The following is a 27,910-nucleotide window of genomic DNA, read 5'->3' on the forward strand; positions in this document are numbered from 1 at the left end:
CCCAGACTGCGGAGACGGTGACCGGGGGGTCCCTTCCAAACACGTGACTCCCCGGTCCGGCTGGGAACAGTGCACTCTCCCGGGCTGTGACAGCTGGTGCCCTCCCGCCACGCTTGGCGCCCCGGGCTGACTAGGTAATTTGGTCGGGCGCTCTCCCATGCGGCGGTGGCCGGCAACCCTCCCCACGTTCGGACCCCTGGGCCGGCTGGCACTCTTCCAAGACGTTTCGGCTGCCGAACCTCCCCTACAGCGAGAGTTTTCCAGAGTTAAAGGACCCACAGCAACTTTCACTGGTGGAACCTGTAGACAAACGTGTGCCACGAGTGCCACCTACTGGGCAGGATAAGAAAAACAGAACCCAGAGATTTCACAGAAAAATCTTTCAACCTGTGGGATCCAACACCCAGGGAAATCTGACTAAATGCCCAGACGCCAGCAGAAGATAATGGATCACACTCAGAAAATGGAAAATATGGCCCAGTCAAAGGAACAAACCAATAGTTCAAATGAGATACAGGAGCTGAAACAACTAATGCTGAATATACGAACAGAAATGGAAAACCTCTTGAAAAACGAAATCGATAAATTGAGGGAGGACATGAAGAAGACATGGGCTGATCAAAAAGAAGAAAGAGAAAAACTGAAAAAACAAATCACAGAGCTTATGGAAGTGAAGGATAAAGTAGAAAAGATGGAAAAAACAATGGATACCTACAATGATAGATTTAAAGAGACAGAAGATAGAATTAGTGATTTGGAGGATGGAACATCTGAATTCCAAAAAGAAACAGAAACTATCCGGAAAAGAATGAAAAAATTTGAACAGGGTATCAGGGAACTCAAGGACAATGTGAATCGCACAAATATACGTGTTGTGCATGTCCCAGAAGGAGAAGAGAAGGGAAAAGGAGGAGAAAAACTAATGGAAGAAATTATCACTGAAAATTTCCCAACTCTTATGAAAGACCTAAAATTACAGATCCAAGAAGTGCAGCGCACCCCAAAGAGATTAGACCCAAATAGGCATTCCCCAAGACACTTACTAGTTAGAATGTCAGAGGTCAAAGAGAAAGAGAGGATCTTGAAAGCAGTGAGAGAGAAGCAATCCATCACATACAAGGGAAACCCAATAAGACTATGTGTAGATTTCTCAGCAGAAACCATGGAAGCTAGAAGATAGTGGGATGATATATTTAAGTTACTAAAAGAGAAAAACTGCCAACCAAGACTCCTATATCCAGCAAAATTGTCCTTCAAAAATGAGGGAAAAATTAAAACATTCTCAGACAAAAAGTCACTGAGAGAATTTGTGACCAAGAGACCAGCTCTGCAAGAAATACTAAAGGGAGCACTAGAGTCAGATACAAAAAGACAGAAGAGAGAGGTATGGAGAAGAGTGTAGAAAGAAGGAAAGTCAGATATGATATATATAATACAAAAGGCAAAATGGTAGAGGAAAATATTATCCAAACAGTAATAACACTAAATCTTAATGGACTGAATTCCCCAATCAAAAGACATAGACTGGAAGAATGGATTAACAAACAGGATCCTTCTATATGCTGTCTACAGGAAACACATCTTAGACCCAAAGATAAATATAGGTTGAAAGTGAAAGGTTGGGAAAAGATATTTCATGCAAATAACAACCAGAAAAGAGAACGAGTGGCTATACTAATATCCAACAAATTAGACTTCAAATGTAAAACAGTTAAAAGAGACAAAGAAGGACACTATATACTAATAAAAGGAACAATTAAACAAGAAGACATAACAATCATAAATATTTACGCACCGAACCAGAATGCCCCAAAATACGTGAGGAATACACTGCAAACACTGAAAAGGGAAATAGACTCATATACCATAATAGTTGGAGACTTCAATTCACCACTCTCATCAATGGACAGAACATCTAGACAGAGGCTCAATAAAGAAATAGAGAATCTGAATATTACTATAAATGAGCTAGACTTAACAGATATTTATAGGACATTACATCCCACAACAGCAGGATACACCTTTTTTTTCAAGTGCTCATGGATCATTCTCAAAGATAGACCATATGCTGGGTCACAAAGCAAGTCTTAACAAATTTAAAAAGATTGAAATCATACACAACACTTTCTTGGATCATAAAGGAATGAAGTTGGAAATCAATAATAGGCGGAGTGCCAGAAAATTCACAAATACATGGAGGCTCAACAACACACTCTTAAACAACGAGTGGGTCAAAGAAGAAATTGCTAGAGAAATGAGTAAATACCTAGAGGCAAATGAAAATGAAAACACAACATATCAAAACTTATGGGACGCAGCAAAGTCAGTGCTAAGAGGGAAATTTATTGCCCTAAATGCCTTTATCAGAAAAGAAGAAAAGGCAAAAATGCAGGAATTAACTGTCCACTTGGAAGAACTGGAGAAAGAACAGCAAATTAATCCCAAAGCAAGCAAAAGGAAAGAAATAACAAAGATTAGAGCAGAAATAAATGAAATTGAAAACATGAAAACAATAGAGAAAATCAATAAGACCAGAAGTTGGTTCTATGAGAAAATCAATAAGATTGATGGGCCCTTAGCAAGATTGACAAAAAGAAGATGAGAGAGGATGCAAATAAATAAGATCAGATATGGAAGAGGAGACATAACTACTGACCTCACAGAAATAAAGGAGGTAATAACAGGATACTATGAACAACTTTACACTAATAAATACAACAATTTAGATGAAATGGACGGGTTCCTGGAAAGACATGAACAACCAACTTTGACTCAAGAAGAAATAGATGACCTCAACAAACCAATCACAAGTAAAGAGATTGAATTAGTCATTCAAAAGCTCCCTAAAAAGAAAAGTCCAGGACCAGACGGCTTCACATGTGAATTCTATCAAACATTCCAGAAAGAATTAGTACCAACTCTCCTCAAACTCTTCAAAAAAATCGAAGTGGAGGGAAAACTACCTAATTCATTCTATGAAGCCAACATCACCCTCATACCAAAACCAGGCAAAGATATTACAAAAAAAGAAAACTACAGACCAATCTCTCTAATGAATATAGATGCAAAAATCCTCAATAAAATTCTAGCAAATCGTATCCAACAACATATTAAAAGAATTATACATCATGACCAAGTAGGATTCATCCCAGGTATGCAAGGATGGTTCAACATACGAAAATCAATTAATGTAATACACCATATCAACAAATCAAAGCAGAAAAATCACATGATCATCTCAATTGATGCAGAGAAGGCATTTGACAAGATTCAACATTCTTTCCTGTTGAAAACACTTCAAAAGATAGGAATACAAGGGAACTTCCTTAAAATGATAGAGGGAATATATGAAAAACCCACAGCTAATATCATCCTCAATGGGGAAAAATTGAAAACTTTCCCCCTAAGATCAGGAACAAGACAAGGATGTCCACTATCACCACTATTATTCAACACTGTGTTGGAAGTTCTAGCCAGAGCAATTAGGCAAGAAAAAGAAATACAAGGCATCAAAATTGGAAAGGAAGAAGTAAAACTATCACTGTTTGCAGATGATATGATACTATACATAGAAAACCCAGAAAAATCCACAACAAAACTACTAGAGCTAATAAATGAGTACAGCAAAGTAGCAGGCTACAAGATCAACATTCAAAAATCTGTAGCTTTTCTATACACTAGTAATGAACAAGCTGAGGGGGAAATCAAGAAACGAATCCCATTTACAATCGCAACTAAAAGAATAAAATACCTAGGAATAAATTTAACCAAAGAGACAAAAAACCTATATAAAGAAAACTACAAAAAACTGCTAAAAGAAATCACAGAAGACCTAAATAGATGGAAGGGCATACCGTGTTCATGGATTGGAAGACTAAATATAATTAAGATGTCAATCCTACCTAAACTGATCTACAGATTCAATGCAATACCAATCAAAATCCCAACAACTTATTTTTCAGAATTAGAAAAACCAATAAGCAAATTTATCTGGAAGGGCAGGGTGCCCCGAATTGCTAAAAACATCTTGAGGGAAAAAAACGAAGCTAGAGGTCTCACGCTGCCTGACTTTAAGGCATATTATGAAGCCACAGTGGTCAAAACAGCATGGTATTGGCATAAAGATAGATATATCGACCAATGGAATCAAATAGAGTGCTCAGATATAGACCCTCTCATCTATGGACATTTGATCTTTGATAAGGCAGTCAAGCCAACTCACCTGGGACAGAACAGTCTCTTCAATAAATGGTGCCTAGAGAACTGGATATCCATATGTAAAAGAATGAAAGAAGACCCGTATCTCACACCTTATACAAAAGTTAACTCAAAATGGATCAAAGATCTAAACATTAGGTCTAAGACAATAAAACAGTTAGAGGAAAATGTAGGGAGATATCTTATGAATCTTACAACTGGAGGCGGTTTTATGGACCTTAAACCTAAAGCAAGAGCACTGAAGAAAGAAATAAATAAATGGGAGCTCCTCAAAATTAAACACTTTTGTGCATCAAAGAACTTCATCAAGAAAGTAGAAAGACAGCCTACACAATTGGAGATAATATTTGGAAATAACATATCAGATAAAGGTCTAGTATCCAGAATTTATAAAGAGATTGTTCAACTCAACAACAAAAAGACAGCCAACCCAATTACCTAATGAGAAAAAGACTTGAACGGACACCTACCAGAAGAGGAAATACAGATGGCCAAGAGGCACATGAAGAGATGCTCAATGTCCCTGGCCATTAGAGAAATGCAAATGAAAACCACAATGAGATATCATCTCACACCCACCAGAATGGCCATTATCAACAAAACAGAAAATGACAAGTGCTGGAGAGGATGTGGAGAAAGAGGCACACTTATCCACTGTTGGTGGGAATGTCAAAGGGTGCAACCACTGTGGAAGGCAGTTTGGCGGTTTCTCAAAAAGCTGAATATAGAATTGCCATTCAACCCAGCAATACCATTGCTAGGTATCTACTCAAAGGACTTAAGGGCAAAGACACAAACGGACATTTGCACACCAATGTTTATAGCAGCGTTATTTACAATTGCAAAGAGATGGAAACAGCCAAAATGTCCATCAACAGAAGAATGGCTAAACAAACTGTGGTATATACATACGATGGAATATTATGCAGCTTTAAGACAAGATAAACTTATGAAGCATGTAATAACATGGATGGACCTAGAGAATATTATGCTGAGTGAGTCCAGCCAAAAACTAAAGGACAAATACTGTATGGTCCCACTGAAGTGAACGGACATTCGAGAATAAACTTGGAATATGTCGTTGGTAACAGAGTCCAGCAGGAGTTAGAAACAGGGTAAGATAATGAGTAATTGAAGCTGAAGGGATACAGACTGTGCAACAAGACTAGATACAAAAACTCAAAAATGGACAACACAATAATACCTAATTGTAAAGTAATCATGTTAAAACACTGAATGAAGCTGCATCTGAGCTATAGGGTTTTTTTTTTTTTTTACTATTATTACTACTTTTATTTCTTTTCTCTATATTAACATTTTATATTTTTTTCTGTTGTGTTGCTAGTTCCTCTAAACCGATGCAAATGTACTAAGAAACGATGATCATACATCTATGTGATGATGTTAAGAATTACTGAGTGCATATGTAGAATGGTATGATTTCTAAATGTTGTGTTAATTTCTTTTTTTTTCTTTCCGTTAATAAAAAAATAAAAATAAAAAAAAAGATGCCTAATAAAATAGGGCATCAATAGCCAAGAGAGATCAAGTGTAGTCAAGAAGCTACTGTGGAGGCAACTTTTATGCAAGCTTCAATTACATAGTGCTGATTGCCATGCTTTTCTAACCCCCAACCAGAATCACACCTGTTGACTCTTGAGAACACCTAGGGCTCAAACCGATACTCTATAAACTTCAGGCACTGTTTGCTTTCCTGGAACCTATAACTTCCAGAGGGTTCCTAGGTCAGATAAATCCTGAAACCCAGAGGGACTAGCCTCTCCAAGATTATCAATTATTTACATCCCCCTATCCTTTAGTATCGACACTCCTTCACATGAAAAGTCAGAATGGGTGTTGCCCAGGGATCCCTATAGATTGGGGGAGGAACCAGGGGAGAAGGAGAGTGTATAACAGAGAGAATAGGATTTGGCAAACCAGTATGACTGCTGAATCACAAAATTAATATTCCAACTAGCCTCCACTGTTTAGGAGCAGCTAGAAGGAAAAATCTGAGATGGTGTAGCCCATGACAAACTCTGTGGTCTGTTCTGTATATACTTATTGAGGTGTACTTTAAAAATTATTGTTTTTTTTTCTTTCTTTGCTTTGTATAATGCTGTATTTTACAATAAAAAATGTAAAAAATAAAAAGAACATGTGAAAGATCATTACAAATTCATAACTGGTCTCAGGTCTTTGGCAAGAAACTGAATAGCTAAGGACTGTTGCTTTAATGAGTGATAGAGATTGATCCCTCCCCTTTTTCGTAGACATCTACCTTTTATAAAGAATTCTAAAGAAAGTAGTTGCAAGAAGGATGGAAAATAGTGGTGGAGGCATCATACAACTCCACATATTAGTGCCTTTACCCTTTCTGTCTGTCTGCTTTTTTTTTTATTGGAGAAGTTGTGGGTTAATAGAAAAATCATGCATAAAATACAGATTCCCATATACACCCCTATTACTAACACCACACATTAGTGTGGTCCTTTTGTTAGAATTGATGAAGTATTGCTATAATTGTATTATTAACTGTAGTCCATGATTTACCCTAGGGTTCACTGTTTGTGTTGTACAGTCCTCTTTTTGTTTATTATAGTAACATATATACAACCTAAAATTTCCCCTTTTAACCACATTCAAATATATAATTTCACAGCATCTGCAAAACTTTACATTCCTACCTACAATGAATGAGTGTCCCTTTTTCTTAATCCTCTCCAACACCTGTAATTTTCTGTTTTTTAATTGGTAGCTATTCTGGTAGGTGTGAAATGGTATCTCATTGTGATTTTGATTGTTACTTCCCTAATGGCTAATGATGTTGAGCATCTTCTCGTGTGTGTGTGTGTGTGTGTGTGTGTGTGTGTGTGTGTGTGTTTAACCAGTTTTATATTTTCCTTGGACAAGTCTCTTACCCATTTTTAAATTTGGCTGTTGGTATTTTTCTTGTTAAGTGTTAGGATTTCCTTATGTATTCTGGATAGCATACCCTTATCCAGATGTGGTTTCCAAATATTTTCTACCATTTTTGTGTAATTTGTTATTTTATTTTCATGACAAAGTTCTTTGATGCACAAAGTTTTAAATTTTGATGAGATACCATTTATCTATTATTCCTTTTGTTGCTTGGGCTTTGGATGTAAGTCTAAGAAACCGTTGCCTAACATAAGGTCCTGAAGATACTCCCCTATATTTTCTTCTAGTAGTGCTATAGTTATAGTTCTTATATTTAGATTTTGATGCATTTTGAATTGATTTTTGTTTATGGTGTGAGGTAGGAGTCCACCTTCATTTTATTACATAGAAAGATCCAGTGTTTTCAGTGCCATTTGTTGAAGAGACTATTCTTTCCTAATTGAGTGGCCTTTGACTCCTTGTCAAAATCAGTTGGCCATAGGGTGGTGCAACAGTAGTTCAACGGCAGAATTCTCACCTGCCATGCCAGAGATTCAATTTCTGAGCTTGTCCATGCCAAATGAACAAACAAAACAAACAAAAATCAGTTGGCCGTAAATGTGAGGGCTGATTTCTGAGTTCTCAGTTCTATTCTGTTGGTCTATGCTGTCCTTGTACCATGCTGTTTTGATTACTGTAGCTTTATAATGAGTTTTAATATTAGGAAGTATGAATCCTCAAACTTCATTCTGCTTTTTCAAGGTGGCTTTGGCTATTTGGGACTGCTTACCTTCTATATAAATTTGATGATTGGCTTTCCATTTCTGCAAAGAAGGATTTTGGCATTTTGATTGGGATTGTGTTGAATCTATAAATGGCTTTGGATAGAATTGACATCTCCACATTATTTAGTCTTCTGGTCCATGAACATAGAATGTCCTTCCATTTATATGAGCCTTCTTTACTTTCTTTAAGCAATTATTTTGCAGTTTTCTGTGTACATGTCCTTCACATTCTTGCTTAGATTTATTCCTGGATAGTTGATTCTTTTAGTAGCCTTTGTAAATGGAATTTTTTCTTGATTTCTTCTTCCAATTGTTCAAAGTATTTCCTAATTTCCCTTGTGATTTCCTCTTTAATCCATTGGTTATTTTAAGAGTGCATTGTTTAATTTACACATATTTGTGAATTTTCCTGTTCTCCCTCTTTTAGTAATTTCTAGCTTCATTCCATTGTAGTTGGAGAAGATATGTTGTATGACTTCAGTATTTTTGAATGTATTGAGAACTGTTTTGTGACCTAACTATGGTCTATCCTGGGGAATGATCCATGAGCACCCTAGAAGAGGATGTATTCTGTTTCTGTTGGGTGAGGTGTTCTATATATGTCTGCTAAGTCTGACTGGTATAGAGTTTCATTCAGATCTTCTATTTCCTTACTGATCTTCTGTCTAGATGTTTTGACCGTTAATTTGTTTTCCTCAAGGAATCTCTGATATATATATAGAAAGAAAGAACAAGTTATAGTTGGAGCAACACCTTCCAGATGATCACTTGTCCTTTCACTACATGGATAAATTTTATCCAAATAGTCATTCCTGGAAAGTTAGTTGTTTAAAGACTGAAAACTTGCTGTGAAAACAATGAGTTGCAAAATGCTATTATTAAACACTTCTTGTTCAGAATAATATTTGAAATAAAATGGAGCTCGGTATAGTTAGAACTGACATCTCCCTTGTATTAACATTTAAGGAGAAACAAATTATTTTAAGGTTTTTTATTATAATTGAATTGTTTCATATAGATGAGTAATGGAGATGTTTTATAAAAATAAAACCTATCTATAAACATAGAAATAGATGTTTTAAAATGTAAAATAATAAAAAATACTCATATGACCAGTCCTATGTGTTTTATGGTAAAGTACCTCCCTCTATGTTATTTATTTCTTTTCCAGGGTGGCTATGATGCCGGTTTTCTATATCACTGTGAGTTTCCCCCGTATGATGAAAGCAGTAATATCAAAGAACAGAAAGATGAACCTTTTGATTTCCGTTTTCTTGAGGATACAGATGATAATCCTATTCAAATTATCACTTTCAGGTAAACAGAATTCTAAAATGCTTTTTTAAAAAAAAAAAAACCCTATTTTTCATTAGTGTATATGGTTATGCCCATCACGGATATGGTCAATTCTTGAAGATCCATCCAAATGGAGGGGCACTCAAACAAAGTTTAGCTGAATAAATCACATGAATAAATAGCATCAAAGCTAATACTGAAACCAAATTTCAGTCCCCCCGTCAAAAATTCTGTCAGAAGTTCTGTTTATCACACAATGGAATTCTATGGAATTACCTTCTTTTTACTTAGAAGGATAATGCAGGTTTACAGTTACACAGATTCCATAGGAATCACAAATTGAATCATAAACCCTTTCTTGAGATTTGAACATACTTGCCATTCATTCTTCTGCATGCCAAATTAAATAAGCTCCAAATTTCAAATGGGCTTTTTCCTCTTCTACCCTTTATTTGAAAAAATTAATCATTTTTCAGTTAATTTAAATTTAAACATTGTTATTAGAGTAACATGAAGAACAATTTACTTTCTTTTTGTTTCATAGCATTAACCAAATTATGATGTTTTGTGGAATGAAAAATGGAGCAATTCGAGTCTATATCTTAAATGAGAATGATCCTTCACTGACCAGTATGGTACACTACTGGCACTTCAGCATGCATGACAATGATTACGGGTGTATGAAAAGCATCTCTACTAGCTTTGATGACCGTTTCTTGGTGTCTGCTGGAGCAGATAGTAATATCTTTGTTTACAGCATTTTTTCTGAATTGGAATTAGAGAAAGACATCAAAGCTAAAGTGCCATCTCCCAGGGTATGTAATTTATGGAATAACTAAATAACAGCAACAAAAGTTTATTTTAATGTAGTGATGTTGAAATTGCTCCTATTCTTTAAAAATTGAAAGCTGTTCAAGCACATTCACCTTATAGCTTAATCTTCCTACCATTATTATAATTTTGACTTTTTATTCCTTCTATATTGAATATTAAAAGTGTTGACTTGTCCTTATTATGAAAAGTGTAGAATTCCCCAAATTAAAACATAATGTGTCAGTTTTTCTGAACCACTTACTTACTTGATCAAAGGTTCCTTTTTTTTCAAATTGCACAATTTTTTTCAGATATATAATTTGCTTTTCACATAGTTATTCATTCATTGAAGGGTCAAATATAGAATGTGTACCATACTGTGCGCTTTTGAAAGGGGATGTAAAAATAGTATTGTCTTTTTTATTAGGAAATGACAAATGTGGTTGGTGGTCAAAGATTCACTATAAATTATTTTATTAGGCAGAATAGATTATTGGCTTTGTGATTAGGATTGAGGATTCAGATATAACTTTTTGCCCTGTTATAGGACCTGAATTTTCTAAGAATGGTCCCTCTGGATAAAGTCACTATTTAGTAGCCATTAAAATTGCTCCTAAGGATTAGGAATTGTATTTAAAAGTCTTTAACTAACATTCCTATAAACATATTTACTTCCTATTTAATAGATAGCCAACTTCAAAAGAACACATAAAAATTGTAAGGAAGATTTGAGCAGGTAAATTTTGATTTCTATTAATAGTAAAATTTGACAGTGGGCCACTGTCTGAAGAGATGCAGCTCTAGGGAGAGGAATTACCAAATAGGACTTGTATAAACAAGAAGAAAATCTGCTTACTGCCAACCTGCTCTAAAGATATCCATGCTGCATGGAAAAAATCCATTCCACATTTGTCTCATAGTGTCCTATTTATTAACGTAATCAGTGTTTCTTAAATCACTGAAGCAGACTTTGCTTTAAGAGAGCAAAATCAGAAAGAATTGTGTGTATGTGGGCAGGGAGGGTGTGGTGATCTTTATAGGTCTGAGGTTCAGTACCTTACTGCACTTCACAAATAGCTGGGGTTGGGGAAAGTGGCCTTAAGAGTACAGATGCCTGAACCCCACTAAAGAACAATTAAATCAGAATCTCTGAAGGTGAGAACCAGGAATCAGTATTTCACAAAACATCCCCGTATGATTCTAATGTGCAGCCAGGTGAGCTGTTGGCATATATTTTGAATCTATTAAAAGCATGTTTATTTAACTCAAATGTATTGTGAACAGCTCTAGCCAGGAAATAGTTGATAGTAGCAGTATCAAATCCTGGAAATCACACAGATAGTAGAGAACCAAGAGATTTGGCTCTGGGCCACGGAAGATTTAAAAACAAATAAAAATCACAATTTATGTCTGAAGCAATTAACAGTAAGTACAATTTATTAAGCATCACTGCCTTACATTGGCCATGTTTTGTGACTTCACTTGTAGTAAAGTCATAAACCTCCACTTCTATAAAAATATGTAGGTTTACATTTCATATGAATAAAGACTGGTATTGTAATAAAAACAACTTGATCAAAAGACAGCCTTTATTTCTTTACAATAAAAGACAGCAAAGCAAAACAGAGAAGTGAATGCAAGATACGTAAGCTTAATTCTCCTTAAGACCTGATTAGTTAGCAAACTAAGACTCTTTGTTTAGCACTCTGGGTTATAATTCTTCTTTCTAAACAGCATAGACTAAAACATTTAAACAGCACCTGAATAAACAAAGTACTTTTAAGTGATTGACTTCACAGTTCCCCTTAATTTAGACTAATTTCCTTTCTAAAAGGAGACTTATATTTCTGATTTCACTTCTTTCTTTCTCAAGGAGGGGAATTATATTATTCTGCAACACATGAATCTGTGCATTTCCGACTGTATGTTGTCTTTTGATTATTTGAAATTGTTACTTAAAATTTAAAATACATATATTTTAAAGTCTTCATAGCATGCAAATGAACTAATTTTTGGAATTGTGCATGTAGGAAAGGATATCCTAAAAACAGTATTTTGAAATAAATGATCTAGAAATTGATCATGTTGTTTGTTAATAGCACCTGAATATTAGTAATTCACATTTTTGATCGGGGTAGTTAGGATGATATTAACATTTGTCATATGCATGATTAGGTTTCAAGACTTTTTTGGTTTTTACCCCTTTAAGTGAAGCCAAAATAAATACATTTAGTCAACTGTCATTTTTTCCCCTAATTTATTTTTTTTTGAAGATTTTTTTTCCCAGATCTACAATGATTAGAAATTGGCAGAAAAATTTCAATTTGTTTCTTATTAGATATTTTCTGGGAAATACTATGAAATTGAAAGTGCTAAATATGAGTAAATGCTTTTCTCCTCTCCCCATAGTTTGGAATTGAAACAGAGATAATTCCAGAAGATATTGAAGATCCCAAAGCCTACAGGTATGGAATTTTTGATAAAATATACTAGACCTGACTTTTTGCAAAACAAACCAGTATTTTACAGAAATTAACCAAGCTATATGAATTTCCAAATTATCAAATAATAAATTTGTTCTTATGCTGCTACTGAATTTGAACCTGTTAACTTTTTAAATTTCTCTGCTCAGTATTGAGAATGCCAGGAAAAAAAGAGAACATGACAAGTTAATGAAAGAAGTGGAAGAGATAAAGGCTGGAAAGAGAGAACAACTCAGAGTTTTGAGGAATGAATTTGGGAAACTACTAAAAATGAATGAAGAATTACCAAAGCATATGCAGTTTACACGGGAAGTAAGTCTAAAATAAATTTGATTTTAATTTTAACATATGCCCTTTCTAAATCGTGATTACTATTTTACCAACTAGTAGAAACATTTAAAATCGTCTTTAAACTTCTCTATCTGGCTAATGTGTTTGCAGCAAATAATTTGCTATAGAACTTGACACACAACTTGGTTTGGATGCTGATAAGCCTCTTTACATTATATAAAGTTTACTTTTGGATTTAGCCATCTCGCTTTTTTCAGTGACTGTATTAGTTAGGGTTCTCCAGAGAAACAGAATCAACAGGGAACACTTGCAAATATAAAATTTATAAAAGTGTCTCATGTAACCACAGGAACACAGAGTCCAAAATCCACAGGGCAGACTGTGAAGCCAATGACTCCGATGGAGGGTCTGGGCGAACTCCACAGGAGAGGCTCACTAGCCGAAGCAGGCATGCAAACTGTCTCTTCTGAATCCTCCTTAAAAGGCTTCCCGTGATTAGATTAAGCATTACTCATTGTAGAAGACACTCCCCTTTGGCTGATTACAAATGGAATCAGCTGTGGATGCAGTTGACATGATCATGATCTAATTCTATGAAATGTCCTCGTTGCAACAGACAGGCCAGCACTTGCCCAATCAGACAAAACAGGTACCACCACTTGGCCAAGTTGACACATGTCCCTGACCATGACAGTCACACACACACACAAGTGTATATAAGTAAATATATTCCCAGGTGTTAAAAACCATAATTTTTTCTGTGGTAAAAGTTTGAATCTGGCTATTGACCTTATTGTACCTAGTTAAGATATCCAACTGTTGGGTAAATACATGTATACTTTTATCCTCTGTGGTTCCGTTTCTATGATATCAGACTTATTGAGAAAATAGTACCTGGTTGAGCCATAAAGTTTGTAAATGATGGTTTAGTATAGCTGTGGGGACAATGGCCAAATTGTTTAAACTTATTTTTATTTTTATTTTTTTGACATGGGCAGGCTCTGGAAATTGAACCTGGGTCTCTGGCATGGTAGGCGAGAACTCTCCCACTAAGCCACTGTTGCCTGCACAAGCTTATTTTTTATTATATTTTTTCTTTTGTAAATTATTGAAAAGTCCCATTTATCTGTTATGGTTAAATTTTTCATTTTTTACTTCTTCTGAATGAAGTTACTGCTAAGAGTCTAATAAAATAGAAATCCAGAATTTATTATGCTAAATATATCCCTAGGAGATGTAGTCCTGTATTTCTATAAGCACTTAGCAAATTTCATGTATAAAATACTTTGGTGAAATCTAACTCATTAGTGAACCTTAATTGAAAAGAACTTTATTCAGTTTTACTAAGAAAAAAGTTACCACTTCCAGAATATGGATGAGCTATTTAAAAATAAACAACAACTGAGGCAATTGCTATGGCTAAACTTTTTATACACATATTATAACTTAAAATACAAATACCTCTTGGATGAATAATTACTATTCACAATTCGGTGTGAATGAAGGCTCTGATAGTTTTCCAGGGGCAAAAGTAGGAAATATGAGGCTCCTAGTAGCTTTGTGGAAGAAAGTGGTCCCCTTGGTAAGGGATATTCAGCCAGAACTTAGTGATGTCATTGCCAAAGTACCAATTTTGATGAACAAACCTATTTATCTGCAGGATTTTGATCTAGATTCCAAAATACGTGCTGAGATTAACAGAAAAACGACTTACAAAATTCGACAAGTGGAAAAGGAATTAGCTTGGGAAAAAGAGAAGCATCAACTTGGCCTAATGAAGCTACAGAATAGGTAGGATCCAAATTTCCTGCATGTTAAGATGCTTGAGAGGACATGTGTGAGTATAGTAGTCTGTGATAGCTTTGGCAGAAGTGGTCACCTAAGAGGTAACTTGGAGTACCCAATGGTTCTTTTTCTCAAAGAATCCTCCTGTCACTACCACTGATATCTTCCTGATCTTTGTGCTTACTCCTTCCTAGTTTAAATCTGGAAAATTTGTTTAACTTTTAGGTTTTTACAGATCAAATTACATAATGCATATTTACTTTCTGTTTTTGACAAATTACTTTGGATCAAATTAATATATGAGCAACTAGGTATAAAAATTTAAAAATCAATAGAACCAAGTGACTTAAATGAAATACAACTGCTTTCTGTCCCATCTCTCTTATCCACCAGTTTGACTTCAGGGAAGAAATTACTTTTTTCCTCCCTTTTTACTGAGATACAATTTATATACAGGAAAATATATTATTTAATTGAATAACCTGATAATTTTGTATGTGGATAAACACTATAGAACATTTACATCATCCCAGAGAGTTCCCTCATGCTCTCTTCCCAGCAAATATGTTCACCTTCCAAAGGTGAACATATTATTTTTATCAACATAGAGTAGTTTTTGCTGTGAACTTCATATAAATGAAACTTGCAGTATAAACTCTTTTGCATATGGCTTCTCTTATTCAGTATCATATCTGAGATTACCCATGTTGTTTCATGTAGCACTTGCTCGTTCTTTTTCATTGCCTTGTAATACTTCATTACATAGTTTATTTATCCATTTTACTATTGATGAGCATTTGAATTTGTTTCCATTCTTGGAGCTATTATGAATAATGATGTTAGGAATACTCCTGAACATGTCTTTTGGTGGACATAAGCACTTGTTTTGTTGATTTTATACCTAAGAATGAAAATTTGGGTCATAGATTATATGAATATTTAGCTTTATTAGTTGCTGTCAATTTTCCAAAATGGTTGAACCAATTTACACTCTGATCATCAATGTATGAGAATTCCAATTGAGCCCCATGCTGATCGTCACTTAGTATTGCCCGTCCTTTTAATTTCAGCTATTTTATAAGTGATATTTCAGTGTGACATTAATTGGTATTGCCTTGCTGAATGATGCTTTGCATGTCTTTATTGTTCATCATATATCCCCTTTTTTGAAGTGTTCAAGTCTTCTGTTCATTTAAAAAAATGAGTTGTAAAAGCTATTTACATATTCTGGATCTGAGTCGTTTGTTGTATGTGTGTATGTGTGTTTGTGTGTGTGTGAATAAATTTTTTTTCCAGTCCTTGGCTTGACTTTTAACTTTCCTAACAGTGTCTTTGGTTGAACAGAAGTTTTAAATTTTAGTGAAGTTCAATTTATCATTCTTTATGATTAGTGCTTTTGTTTTCTACTTCAGGAGTCTTTGCTTATTCCTTAGTGATGAAAAAATTCTCCTACATTTTCTCTCCTAGAAGTTCTATTTGTTTACCATCATCTGTCTGGAATAATTTTTGTGAATGGTGTGAGATAGAGATCCAGTGTCATTTGTTTCTATATGGATATTCAGTTTACTTAGTGTCATTAATTAAAAACAAAACTTTTCCTTTCTGAATTGTAATGGAACTTTTGTCATAAACCAGGTCACCACATTTGTCATGAGTCCATTTGTGAGCTTTTCACTCTGTTCCAGTGGTCTGTCTGTGTCTTGGGGCTAGTGTCACACTGTCTTAATTAAATCTTGATATTCATTCGTGTAAATCCTCCTGCTTTGTTCTTCTTCAAGATTGCTTAGGTCCTTTGCATAGAATCAGCTCATAAATTTTCACCAAAAAATGGTTGAGATTTTTATTGGAATTACACTGGATTCATAGCCCAATTTAGAAGTAACATACACCTTAAAAATATTGTCTTTTAATCCTTAACATAGTATATCTTGAAGAAAATCACTTTTAATATTTCTTTTAGTAATTACTACTATATATCTAAATGAATATAGTTACAGAATACTATATATCTAAATGAATATAGTTACAGAAACTTATTATAGTCATTATTTATTGACTTCCAATTATGATAGCAAGGACTTTGCTTACCTTAACATGCTCATGTTTTCTTTACTTTCTTGATCTACAGAATATATTATAATAACTTTAAAAATCTTTGTATGCTCGTTTGAAACTGTTTTGTGCCCCAGAAAAGCCATGCTCTTTAATCCTCATTCAATATTGCTGGGTCGGATCTTTTTTATTGCTTTCATGGAGATGTGACCCAGTCAATTGTGAGTGGTAACTTTTGATTAGATGGTTTCCACTGAGATGTGTCTCACCCCTTCAAGGTGGGATTGCTTACTGGAGCCCTTTAAGAGTGGAGACGGAGCCCACACAGCCAGAGACCTTTGGAGATGCAGAGGGAAAATGCCCCTGGGGAACCCCTATGAAATGAGGAGAGGAAGCTAGCAAATATGACCATCTGTCCTCCCAGTTGAGAGAGAAACCCCGATCTTCACTGGCCCTTTCTTTGGAATTAAGGCATCTTTCTCTGGATGCCTTAATTTGGACATTTTCGTGGCCTTATAGCACTGTAAACCTGCAACTTAATAAATTCCCTTTTTAACAGCCTTTCTGTTTCTGGTATAGCATTCCAGAAGCTTACAAACTGAAATACCCGGTCTTCTCGTTATATCATCTGTGTCGTGTTTGAGTCTCTTTCTTTTAATTGATACTTTTCGCCTCATTGTGGGTCATATTTTTCTGCTTGGTAAATTTTGATTGACACCATACACCACAAATTGTGCCTTCTTTGTGCTGGATATTTTGTATACTTTCAGATATTCTTGAGTTTTGTTCTGGGACTCAGTTACTTGAAAATAGTTTGATTCTTTGAGGCTTACTTTTAATTTTTTTCAGATAAGATCAAAACAGCTTCAAACTGAGGGTAATTTTTCCCGACTACTAAGACCAAATCCTCTTCTGAGTACTCTACCCTGTGCTCCATGTATTATGAGACTTGTGGAAACACAAACTATCCCAACCATGTATGAAGTCTGGCAGTTATTCTGCTTGTTCCTTTCTGCTGGTTCTTTCCTCAACCTCAAGTAGGCTCCTGACATTAGTACATACCTTGAGTCAAGGAACTCTGCAGATCTGGAACTCTCTGTGCAGCAGTTTCCCCTCTGGTACTCTGCCTTATTTTATTAATTAATAGTCATGCAGAATGATTAAAACAGTGACTATTGCAATTATTTTGTTATATTTTTTTCAGATTTCGAGATTCACTGGAAAGTGATGCTATTGTGGTTTATGCCATAGAAAGTGCCCACAAGATAGCCTCCTACAGGCTTGTGAAGCCCTCTAAATACTTCAAAGGCAAAAGAACAAGTCAATCAGAGAGAAGACTGAGCAAATTGGAGAGGCTTGAAAAAGAGGGAGTTGGAAGAAAGGAAAGCCACAGAGATACAGGTAGACTGAATGATAAGGAGGCTTATTAATCTTATTAAGGTTTCAAAAATGAACTGTCTTTTTTTGTAAGAAGAACCTTTGAACCCTCTGTGGTAGCTTGAACTCCCTTTTCCCATATGGTCTCCTCTTGGAATAATCAAGAGAGATCACGGGTATCTGATACCGCTGAAAATGAGAGGCTATGTTTTCTTAGAAAAATATTCCATGCCAGCTTTTTTCTTTGATATGGGCTGCTAAAGAAAACCCTCCTGGTCATGTGACTGAGAGTGGGTCAGAAAACAGATGCTACTGTTTTCTTACTTCCTACTTCCAACTATTCATATATTTGTGATTTCCCTAGATACTTGTTTCTAGTCAGTGTTTTAGTTTCAAACACTGGTTTCTAGGCCAGGTTCACCTGAGAGTATGGGGCAGAATATTGCATGTCAAACTATTTTTCAAGAACATCTGCTTCAAACAGAATGAATAAGATGAGAATACATGAGAACCGTTTTCTTGGCATTAAAGCCTTCCACAATCTGTTCCTAGTCTACATTTCTAATAGGGCCTCCTCATACTACTCAACATAAATATTTAACTGATTGTCCTGCTTGCCATTCCTTAATTATGCCTGACTGTTCCATACCCGGCTTCTGCTGAAGTGACACCTTCATTCCACTCTTCTCTGAATTCTAGCGCTCTTGGGAATCCAGCTTGAGCTTTGTTAGAAAGCCTTCCCTGACCACCCAGGCCACATTAAACTCTTCCTTCTCCATAATGCATATATTTGAAATATAACTATTACATATTAATATTTCATTTTTCTCATGTATGTTCAAAGTATCTATGATTCTCATAGTAGCTTGAGCATAAAAAGGGCGGTTCCCCGGTAGATACTCGTTAATTGATAAAGCCAATAGTTTCAAAAGCATAGATTTGATTGTGTGGTTTCAACTTTTTAATTGGTCACAAACCACTTAAGTTATACATACCATCTTCAATTTTGTATGTCAAATAGGACCCATTTGTCTCCCCTACCCCCACCATCATATCATAAACATTTCTTCCCAGCTTCCCAGTATCTATCACCATTTATCTTGGTCTCTAATTGTTTAATTTACATATCTTATCTTGTCAGCCTTTTTTTTTCCTTCCAACACTCAATAGTCCAACATTTGTGATTTGATTTTTTAATGCAATTTTATTGAGATATATTCGTATTCAATAAAATCTATCCAAAGTGTACATTCACTAGCTCACAATATCATTACCTAGTTGTGCATTCACCACCACAATTTTAGAACATTTTCATTAACTCTGAAACAAGAAAAAAGAAAGCCCCAAATATCCCATAACCCTTGTTTCCATTATTGAACCCTAGTATTGGTGTGATACATTTATTACTGTTGCTGAAAGAGTATTAAGATGCTGTTAATTATAGTCCATAGTTTGCAATAGATACATTTTCCCCATACACCACTCTAATATTAACTCCAGATGTCATACATCTGCTCTAGTTCATAACTTTTTAATATTTGTACTATTAATCACAGTCATTGTCCAGCACAAGATTCACTGTTATACAGCTCCGTGTTTTAACCTCTAGCTTTTCTTTTGGTAGTATATGTGACTCTAAACTTCCCCTTTCAACCTCTTGCATACACAATTCCTTGCTGTTAATTACACTCACAATAATGTGCTACCATCACTTCTATCTATTTGCAAACATTTAAATTGAATCTAGTTAAAAAATTCTGCAGATATTAAGTAGTTACTCCCCATTCTCTAGCCTCCTTCTATCTCTTGGTACCCTATATTCTAGATTTTATGTCTATGAGTTTACATATTATAATTAGTTTCATGTTAGTGAGATCATGCAAAATTTGTTTTTTTGTGTGTGTCTGACTTATTTCATTCAATATAATGCCCTCAAGGTTCATCCATTGTTGTCACATACTTCAGAACTTCATTCCTTCTTTACTGATGAATAACATTCCATTATACGTATATATCACTTTTGTTTATTCATTCATCAGTTGAGACACTTGGGTTGTTTCCATCTTTTGGCAATTGTGCATAATGCTGCTATGAACATCGGTGTGCAAATGTATGTTCGCATCCCTGCTTTCCAATCTTCTGGGTACATACCAAGTAGCAAGATTGCTGGCTTGTAATTGCTAATCTTTTTATAATATCTGTAAGAGCAAGAATTGACACTTGGATTCCTTTATTTTGGCATTCTACAGTATTTATTATGGGGTTGAATTCATAGTAGCTACTTAATATATACTTTTATTTACAGATTCATTATTTTCTCTAGATTTTTTTAAATGTCCCAAGTTAAAAGCAATATTTGGGAATTTTGCTTTTATGTCTCAAAAAATTGAAAAAAAATATTGATGCTCTGGACAGGTACAAGTATTAGCATCCCAGAAGAATCAATTATAGAAAAAGGGAAGACATTTCGACCTAAAACCTTAAGTGAAATTATGGTGGAAAATCAAATTGAGAAAACGAGGAAACTTATACTTAAAGCTGAAAGGGCCCAACAGAAGATACAGCAGCGGAAAAAAGAATGGGAGGAACTGTGAGTTTTTACCTACATTCTTATCTTTTTAATATGAGAGTCTTAAATATTAGAAAAAATCTTTATGTAAATTGGCTTTTTTTTTTTTTTTTTTTTTGCATGGGCAGGCACGAGATCAGACCTGAGTCTCTGGCATGGCAGGTGAAAACTTTGCCTGCTGAGCCACTGTGGCCCACTCTATTGACATTTTTATTTAAATTTAAAAAGTGAATGAAATAGAAACAAAGATGGAGATATTAAAGACAGGTCAGACAGGTCTTTTGGGATGGTGATATCTTGGGGGAATTTCTATGATTCTGGTTATGATCCTTGATTTCAGGTCCAGGAATTCAATTTTGTTAATCAACTCAGTGTTGATTGTATTTTTTAAAAAACTTGCTATCAGTTTTTAGTTAGAGAAATTGTAGGTTTACATAAACGTCATGAAAAATACAACATTCCCATATACCCACTTTTGTTGATACTTTGCATTTGTGTGGTACCTTTGCTACAACTGAAGAAAGAATATTAAAATAGTAATGTTAACTATAGTCTATAGTTTATATTAGGTGTATTTTTCGCATGTACCAACTTATTATTAACACTCAGCATAATTGTCTAGAAATTTATCCAAGTGATTGTATGTATCAATAATTTGCTCTTTTTTATTGCTGAGCAGTATACGCATGGTACGGATGTACCACAATTTGTTTAACCATTCACTACTTGAAAGAAACTGAGTAATTTCCAGTTTTAGATGTATAAATAGAGCTGCTACAAATATTTATGTTCAGGCTTTTTTTAATGCTATCTATTCAATTTATTTAAAATATATACATAATGCTCAAATTAGTGCTCCAAACTTATGCTGTTTATATGAAAACACTATAAGAGAAGACGCAATGGAGACTGTCTTTCAATAAGAGGTACATATTCCTTCTATAGAGAGGGAGAAATAAAAGGACAAATCTAGTTGTCTGAAAGGTAATTCACGGTATAGATTTTATTTATCGTCTTGTACACTGTCTTAATATGAATGGGACTACTTCTCAACTTGAGCCATTTTTAACCAAAGCAAAATAACCTTAGTAATACAAAGTATACAGAGCCCCAGAATCTTCAACAGTATCAAACTTAGAGATCAATTGAAGGTTTGCTTGTCAGCTTTTGCTTTTATCATTTTTAAAAAAACAGCACTGGTTTCTCCTGAGTGGAAGCCCAGGGAGGTCATCCTTGGCCAGCATGGGTAATGTGTCTTCTATTGCTGAGCTGTTTGTGAACTGAAGGGAACTAGGGGCCTGAGCCACAGCACTAGTATGGAAGAAGTGCTCTCCGTGCTCTTGTAGAAATGGCATAGAAAATGGATGCCTTTCAGCTCAAGGAATATGGGTTGACCAAGTTCCCTTCAGAGTTTCAGAAGTTGATGGGCAATCTCAGGACCATCAGCTTGTCCAACAATAAGATGGAGAGATTACTGTCTATGATGATAGGAAAGTTCACTCTGCTGAAGAACCTTTCCATAATATACAACAACAAACTGACTTCTGCCTAATGAGTTATGCAATCTGAAAAACTACAGATACCTAATAAACAACAGTTACCTGCTAGAGCTGCCATCTACCTTTGTGCAACCTTCCACTCTCAAGACCCTGGGCCTCTCTGAGAACCATTTCTGGGCACTAGCACCCCAACTTTGTGGTCTCCTGCACTTGGATGTTGTGGATCTCTCTAAGAACCAGAATCAGAGTATACCTGACATAGTGGGAGAGCTGCAGGTCATCCATCGAACTCAAGCTCAATCAGAACCAGATATCTCCGATCTCAGTGAAGACATCTTGCTGTCCTCACCTAAAATTCTTTGACTAACGTGGGACAGAAATCCCAGAATGAGCTGAGATTCAGTATCAAGGGATTGAGAAAAACTCTAGAATGAGCTGAGACCCAGCATCAAGGGATGGAGAAAACCCTCTCGACCAAAAGGGGGAAGAGTGAAATGAGACAAAGTGTCAATGGCTGAGAGATTCCAAACAGAGTCGAGAGGTTATCCTGGAGGTTATTCTTACGCATTAAGTAGATATCACCTTGTTAACCAAGATGTAATGGAGAGGGAACTGCCTGAAAATGTAGAGCTCTGTTCCAGTAGCCATGTTTCTTGATGATGATTGTATAATTATATAGCTTTCACAATGTGACTGTGTGATTATGAAAACCTTGTGTCTGATGCTCCTTTTATCTATCTTGACAACAGATGAGTAGAACATATGGAATAAAAATAAATAATAGGGGGAGCAAATGTTAAAATAAATTTAGTTTGAAATGCTAGTGATCAATGAAAGGAAGGGGTAAGGGGTATGGTATGTAAAATTTTTTTTCCTGTTGTCTTTTTATTTCTTTTTCTGAATTGATGCAAATGTTGTGGGAAATGATCATGATGATGAATATGCAACTATGTGATGATATTGTGAATTGCTGAGTGTATGTGTTGGGAATGTTTGTGTTTCTTGCTTGTAATTTTTTTTAATTAATAAAAAATATTTTTAAAATAGTAAAAAAAAAAAAAAAGTTCTTTGCCTGGAAGAAAACTGTCTTGAACTCAGTGTGCTTACACATAGCATCCTCCATGATTCCCAGATCTGTCTGCTTGCTATGGAAGGCAATCATTTTGAGCTAAAGAACTTTAAAACTGGAAGACTATGATAAGTACATGGAGAGGTTTACAGCTACCAAAAAGAAGTTGCATGATGTTCTCCGGGAGTATGGTAACCTTACAAGATCTTTGCTGGAATCTGGCTGAATCAAAGATTCCTTTCATTGTCAAGGATATTGGCAACAAGGAGGTGTTCTAGTTTGCTAGCTGCCGGCATGCAATAGACCAAAAACAGAATGGCTTTTAAAAGGAGAATTTAATAAATTGCTAGTTTACACTTCTAAGGCCAAGAAAATGTCCCAATTAAAGCAAGTCTATAAAAATGCCCAATCTAAGGCATCAGGGAAAAATAAGTTGGTTCAAGAAGGCCGATGAAGTTCAGGGTTTCTCTCTCACTGGAAAGGCACATGGTGAAGATGACAACATCTGCAGGCTTCTCTCCAGGCCTCTTGGTTCATGAAGTTCTCCTGGGAGAGTATTCCTTCTTCATCTCCAGATGTCTCTGGTGTTGTGGGCTCTCTGCTTCGTGGCTCTGTCATCATTCTCAAAAAAGGGACTCTCTCCAAAATGCTTCCTCTTTTAAAGGATAATGGATGGCGTCACAACTCCATGGAAGCTATCTGATCAAAAGCTACCACCCAAAATTAGGTGGGTCACATCTCCATGGAACAATCAAAATGCTCCCAGCCAGCAATATTGAATGAGGATTAAAGGACATGGCTTTTCTGGGGTCCACCACAAATTCAAACCAGCACAGGAGGCTATATTCCTAGAGATATCTCACTCAATGATCTTTTTCTGTTTCAGGGCTCACCTCAAATAAACTAAAGGAAAAGGGATAGGAAGAGCTAGGAAGAGTCTCCCATTTAGAGCCATGGATAGAGCGCTGGACAATGTTGATCTATAAAACCATCATTAGTTTGGCTTTAAGAAACCAGTTGCAAAGTTAAAAAAAAATTTTAAAAAGGGAAAAAAATATCAAAGGTGATGGTGGAGTTATACAGAGAAGACAGAATTTAATAAATGAATATGATTGTTCTTTTAGTCTCCAGTACCTTAGAGCAGCTAGAAATAAAAACCTATAACTGTGGAATTGTAACCCATGCCAAACTCTGAAATCTGTTCTACAACTAATTGTGGTGCTGTGCTTTGAAATTTATTGCTTTTTTGTATATATGTTATTTTTCCCAAAGGAAAGAAAAAAAGTCTCTTGTGGTAATAAAAAATAATTTATTCCTTCTAGCCTCCTATATTCTGGAGCAGCTAGAAGGAAAAATCTGAGATGATGGTACTGTAGCCCATAACCAACTCTGGGATCTGTCCTGTAACTTCTTGTTGAAGAGTGCTTTGAAAACTATTGTTTTTTTATTTATTTATTTGATTTGTATATATGTTATACTATACAATTAAAAAGTTTAAAAAAAAAAAAAGAAAACAATTGCCGGTTGCTCTTTACATGGTGAGGGATTGCTACCTATTAACAATGGTTCCACACCACAGCTGTCAATTTCGTGTTTGGTTTCAATGTGTGAGCATCCATATAGTCAAATGCCATTCCACCTCTTTGTTAGTACTTCATATTTTTATGAAATTCAAAGTTCATGAGAGGCTGCTATGGTTAATCTAAGAATTTATTTTGTTCCAGTTCATCAGTTCAATTGCAGTGTTTATCCTTGGAATTTAGGACGTATATCATTGTCTTGATTAAAAGTATGCTTTATCAGAGAAGCACCAAACAACACTAAGAGATGATCCCCAGGGCTGCAGTAACAAATTCTTTGTTATTGCAGGAGCTTTATTAGTAGAGGTCTCTGAAGAGCTAAAACGGTATAAGCAACACTTAAGATAAAATGAATTTTAATAATCAAGATTTTCCTGAACCTTTATTACAAATAGTATCTTGTTTCTGGTAACCCTTTTCTCCATTTAGAATATATAACTTCACTGATTAAATTATCTGCCAAGAAACCATTGCTACAATATTTTAAAATGATAAACATAGGTTGTTTTTTCTCTGGCTGAAAGAATATACTAAATAAAGAATTTTTAATGAACAACATCAAAAACAAGAACAAAACAAAAAAACCAAAGCCACCCATCTGTTCTCTAGTGCATTTTTAATATAGTGTCCTGGGTTAGCAACCTCCTGATGAGATTCTGCTTTCTCTTGTTCCGTAGGTGGGGGGTAAGAAGTAGGGGTGGTTTCCCATTCCACAGTTGCCATCTTAGATCTGTCTCCATAGACAGATTTTTTATGAACATAATTCTTCACTTCTCTGGGACAAATGCCCAGAAATGTGGAGTCACCTGTAGGTAGTGGCATGTTTAGTTCTTCAAGAACCTACTATTCTCCAGACTGAATGTACTATTTTATAGTTCCACCAGTGGTAGGTGAGTGATCCAGTTTCTCTGAATCGTAACCAAAAATAACTGTCATTATTTTTATATATTAGATACTAGCCCATTTGTGAATATTTTCTTCCAGTCTGTAGCTTCTCTTTTCATTCTCTTAATTGGGTCTTTCACAGAGCAAAAAAGTTTTTAATTCTGATGAAGTTCAATTTAACAATTTTTGCTTTTATGGATTTTGTCTTGGTATCAAGTCTAAGAACTCTTTGCTTTCTTAATTCTAGATTCCCATTTTTTTTCTGAAAGGTTTATAGTTTTACATATAAGTTTGTAATCCATTTGTAGTTAATTTTTACATTAAGTATATATATGACTTAGGTCAAGATTCAATTTTTTTTTTTTTTGCCTATGGATGTCCAGTTCATCCAGACCATTTGTTGAAAAGACTGTCTTCATTGAATTGCTTATGTACCTTTGTTAAAAATCAGCTGGACGTATTTGTAAAGGCCAAGTCCAGAGTTCTCTATTCTGTTCCACTGATACATGTATCTTTCTCTCTGCCAATCCAACACTGTTGTAGTTACTGTAGCTATATGGTAAATCTTGAAATTGGATTTTTTCTTTATCAAAATTACTTTAGCTATTCTGGTTCCTTTGCCTTTCCATGTAAAATTTAGTATTTTGTCTACACTTAAAATAATCTTTTTGAAATTCTGACAGGAAATTTTGTAAAATTTGTATATAAATTTGGGGAAAAGTGACGTCTTCTAATCTATGAACACAGTGTATCTCTTCATTTACTTTGATCTTTAATTTGCTTCAACAGCACTTTTTTTTTCCTGCATAGAAGTCCCAAGCATGTTTTGTTTTATTTACACATTTCTTTCTTCTTTCTTTCTTTTTTTAACATGGGCAGGCATCGGGAACCGAACCTGGGACCTCTGGCATGGCAGGCGACAACTCTGCCTGCTGAGCCACCATGGCCCACCCTCTTTCTTTTTGATTGATCATAAATAATATCAATTAATTTTGATGTCTGTGTGCTTATTGCTAGTATAGAAATACAATTGATTTTTGCATGTTTATGTACTCTTCCATGACCTTACTGAACTCTCTTATTCTTAGATTCCACGGGATTTTCTATGTAGACAACATGTCATCTGCAAATAGGGGCAGATTTATTTTTTCTTCTCCCATCTGTTTGCCCTTTTATTTCCTTATTGCACTGGCTGGAATGTCCATATGAGAGCTGGCTTCCTTGTTTCCAATTTTAGGGGGAAAGCATTCAGTCTTTTTGCATTGAATACAATGTTAGCTATAGGTATTTTGTAAATTATCAAGACGAAGAACTGTCGCGGCTTGGCGGGCATTGGCGCTGGTTGCTGACCCTCGGGGAGCCGCGGCGGTCCAGAAAAAAAAAAAAAATGAGAGTTTTTATCATGGATGGGTGTTGAATTTTGTCACATGCTTTTCTTCATCATTTGATATGATCATGTATTTTTTTCGTTAGCTTATTAATGTGGTGAATTACACTGATTGATTTTCAAATATTGGATGAGCCTTAGATTGCTAGAATAAACCTTCCTTGTTCATGTTGTATAATTCCCTGCATATATTGCTGAATTTAATTTTCTAATATTTTATTAAGAAATTTTGTGTTCATATTGATGAGGAATATTGATGTGTAGTTTTCTTTTTTTATATTGCTCCAAATCATCCCCAGGTGTTGGTGTTGCTGGTGTTTTAGAATTTAGCCATTCTAATAAGAGTGTAGTGGTATTCTATTGCTTTAATTTGCAGTTGTCTAATGATATATGATGTTGAGCATCTTTTCATATACTAATTTTCCATCTTTTTATCTTCTTTGATGAGGTGTGTGTTCAGCTCTTTTGCCCATTTTTAAATTAGATTGTTTTTTTTTTTTAACCTGGGCAGTACCGGGAACCGAACCTAGGTCGCCAGCAGGCAGGTGAAAACTCTGCCTGCTGAGCCATGTGGCCTGCTCTAGGTTGTTTTCTTACTATTGAGCCTTTAGAGTTCATTGTATATTTTGGATAAAAGTCCTTTGTCAGTGCAGTACAATGAAAAACTTGACTAGTTTTGTCCTCAGTTCTTGGAATTCAGAAGGAACTTCTGAATCTTTGGAATTTCCTGTGACAAGAGTGTCTTTTGTTCTGCATGTTGAGCCCAGGAAATACCTGATAGTCCATATATTGATGCGGTGACAGGTAAGGGCCAAACATACCTGCAGTCTTGAGTGGGTGGTGGGTATGGCACGGAGGGGAAGGCTTGGCCTTACCAGAGAGACCTGTCGTGTGATGAGCGTGTTGGGGCTCTAAGCCAC

The 27,910-nt window shown here is 35.3% G+C and overlaps 1 protein-coding gene and 1 pseudogene across 4 annotated transcripts in view; both read left to right on the forward strand.

Annotated features, from left to right (window-relative positions):
• Positions 1-27,910, forward strand: part of CFAP44 (cilia and flagella associated protein 44) — a 152,837-nt gene that overhangs the window by 79,220 nt on the left and 45,707 nt on the right. For all 4 annotated transcript variants that reach the window (XM_077118366.1, XM_077118363.1, XM_077118365.1 and 1 more), the window contains 7 exons: positions 9,076-9,221; positions 9,745-10,015; positions 12,423-12,478; positions 12,646-12,808; positions 14,448-14,578; positions 17,829-18,025; positions 20,417-20,591. In XM_077118366.1, coding sequence (XP_076974481.1) covers positions 9,076-9,221; positions 9,745-10,015; positions 12,423-12,478; positions 12,646-12,808; positions 14,448-14,578; positions 17,829-18,025; positions 20,417-20,591 — 1,139 coding nt within the window. The remainder of the gene's footprint in view (positions 1-9,075; positions 9,222-9,744; positions 10,016-12,422; positions 12,479-12,645; positions 12,809-14,447; positions 14,579-17,828; positions 18,026-20,416; positions 20,592-27,910) is intronic.
• LOC143648839 (leucine-rich repeat-containing protein 57 pseudogene) lies at positions 21,257-22,546 on the forward strand (annotated as a pseudogene).

This window comes from Tamandua tetradactyla, chromosome 10 (assembly GCF_023851605.1).
Source record: "Tamandua tetradactyla isolate mTamTet1 chromosome 10, mTamTet1.pri, whole genome shotgun sequence".
In the NCBI taxonomy this organism is placed as follows: Eukaryota; Metazoa; Chordata; class Mammalia; order Pilosa; family Myrmecophagidae; genus Tamandua; species Tamandua tetradactyla.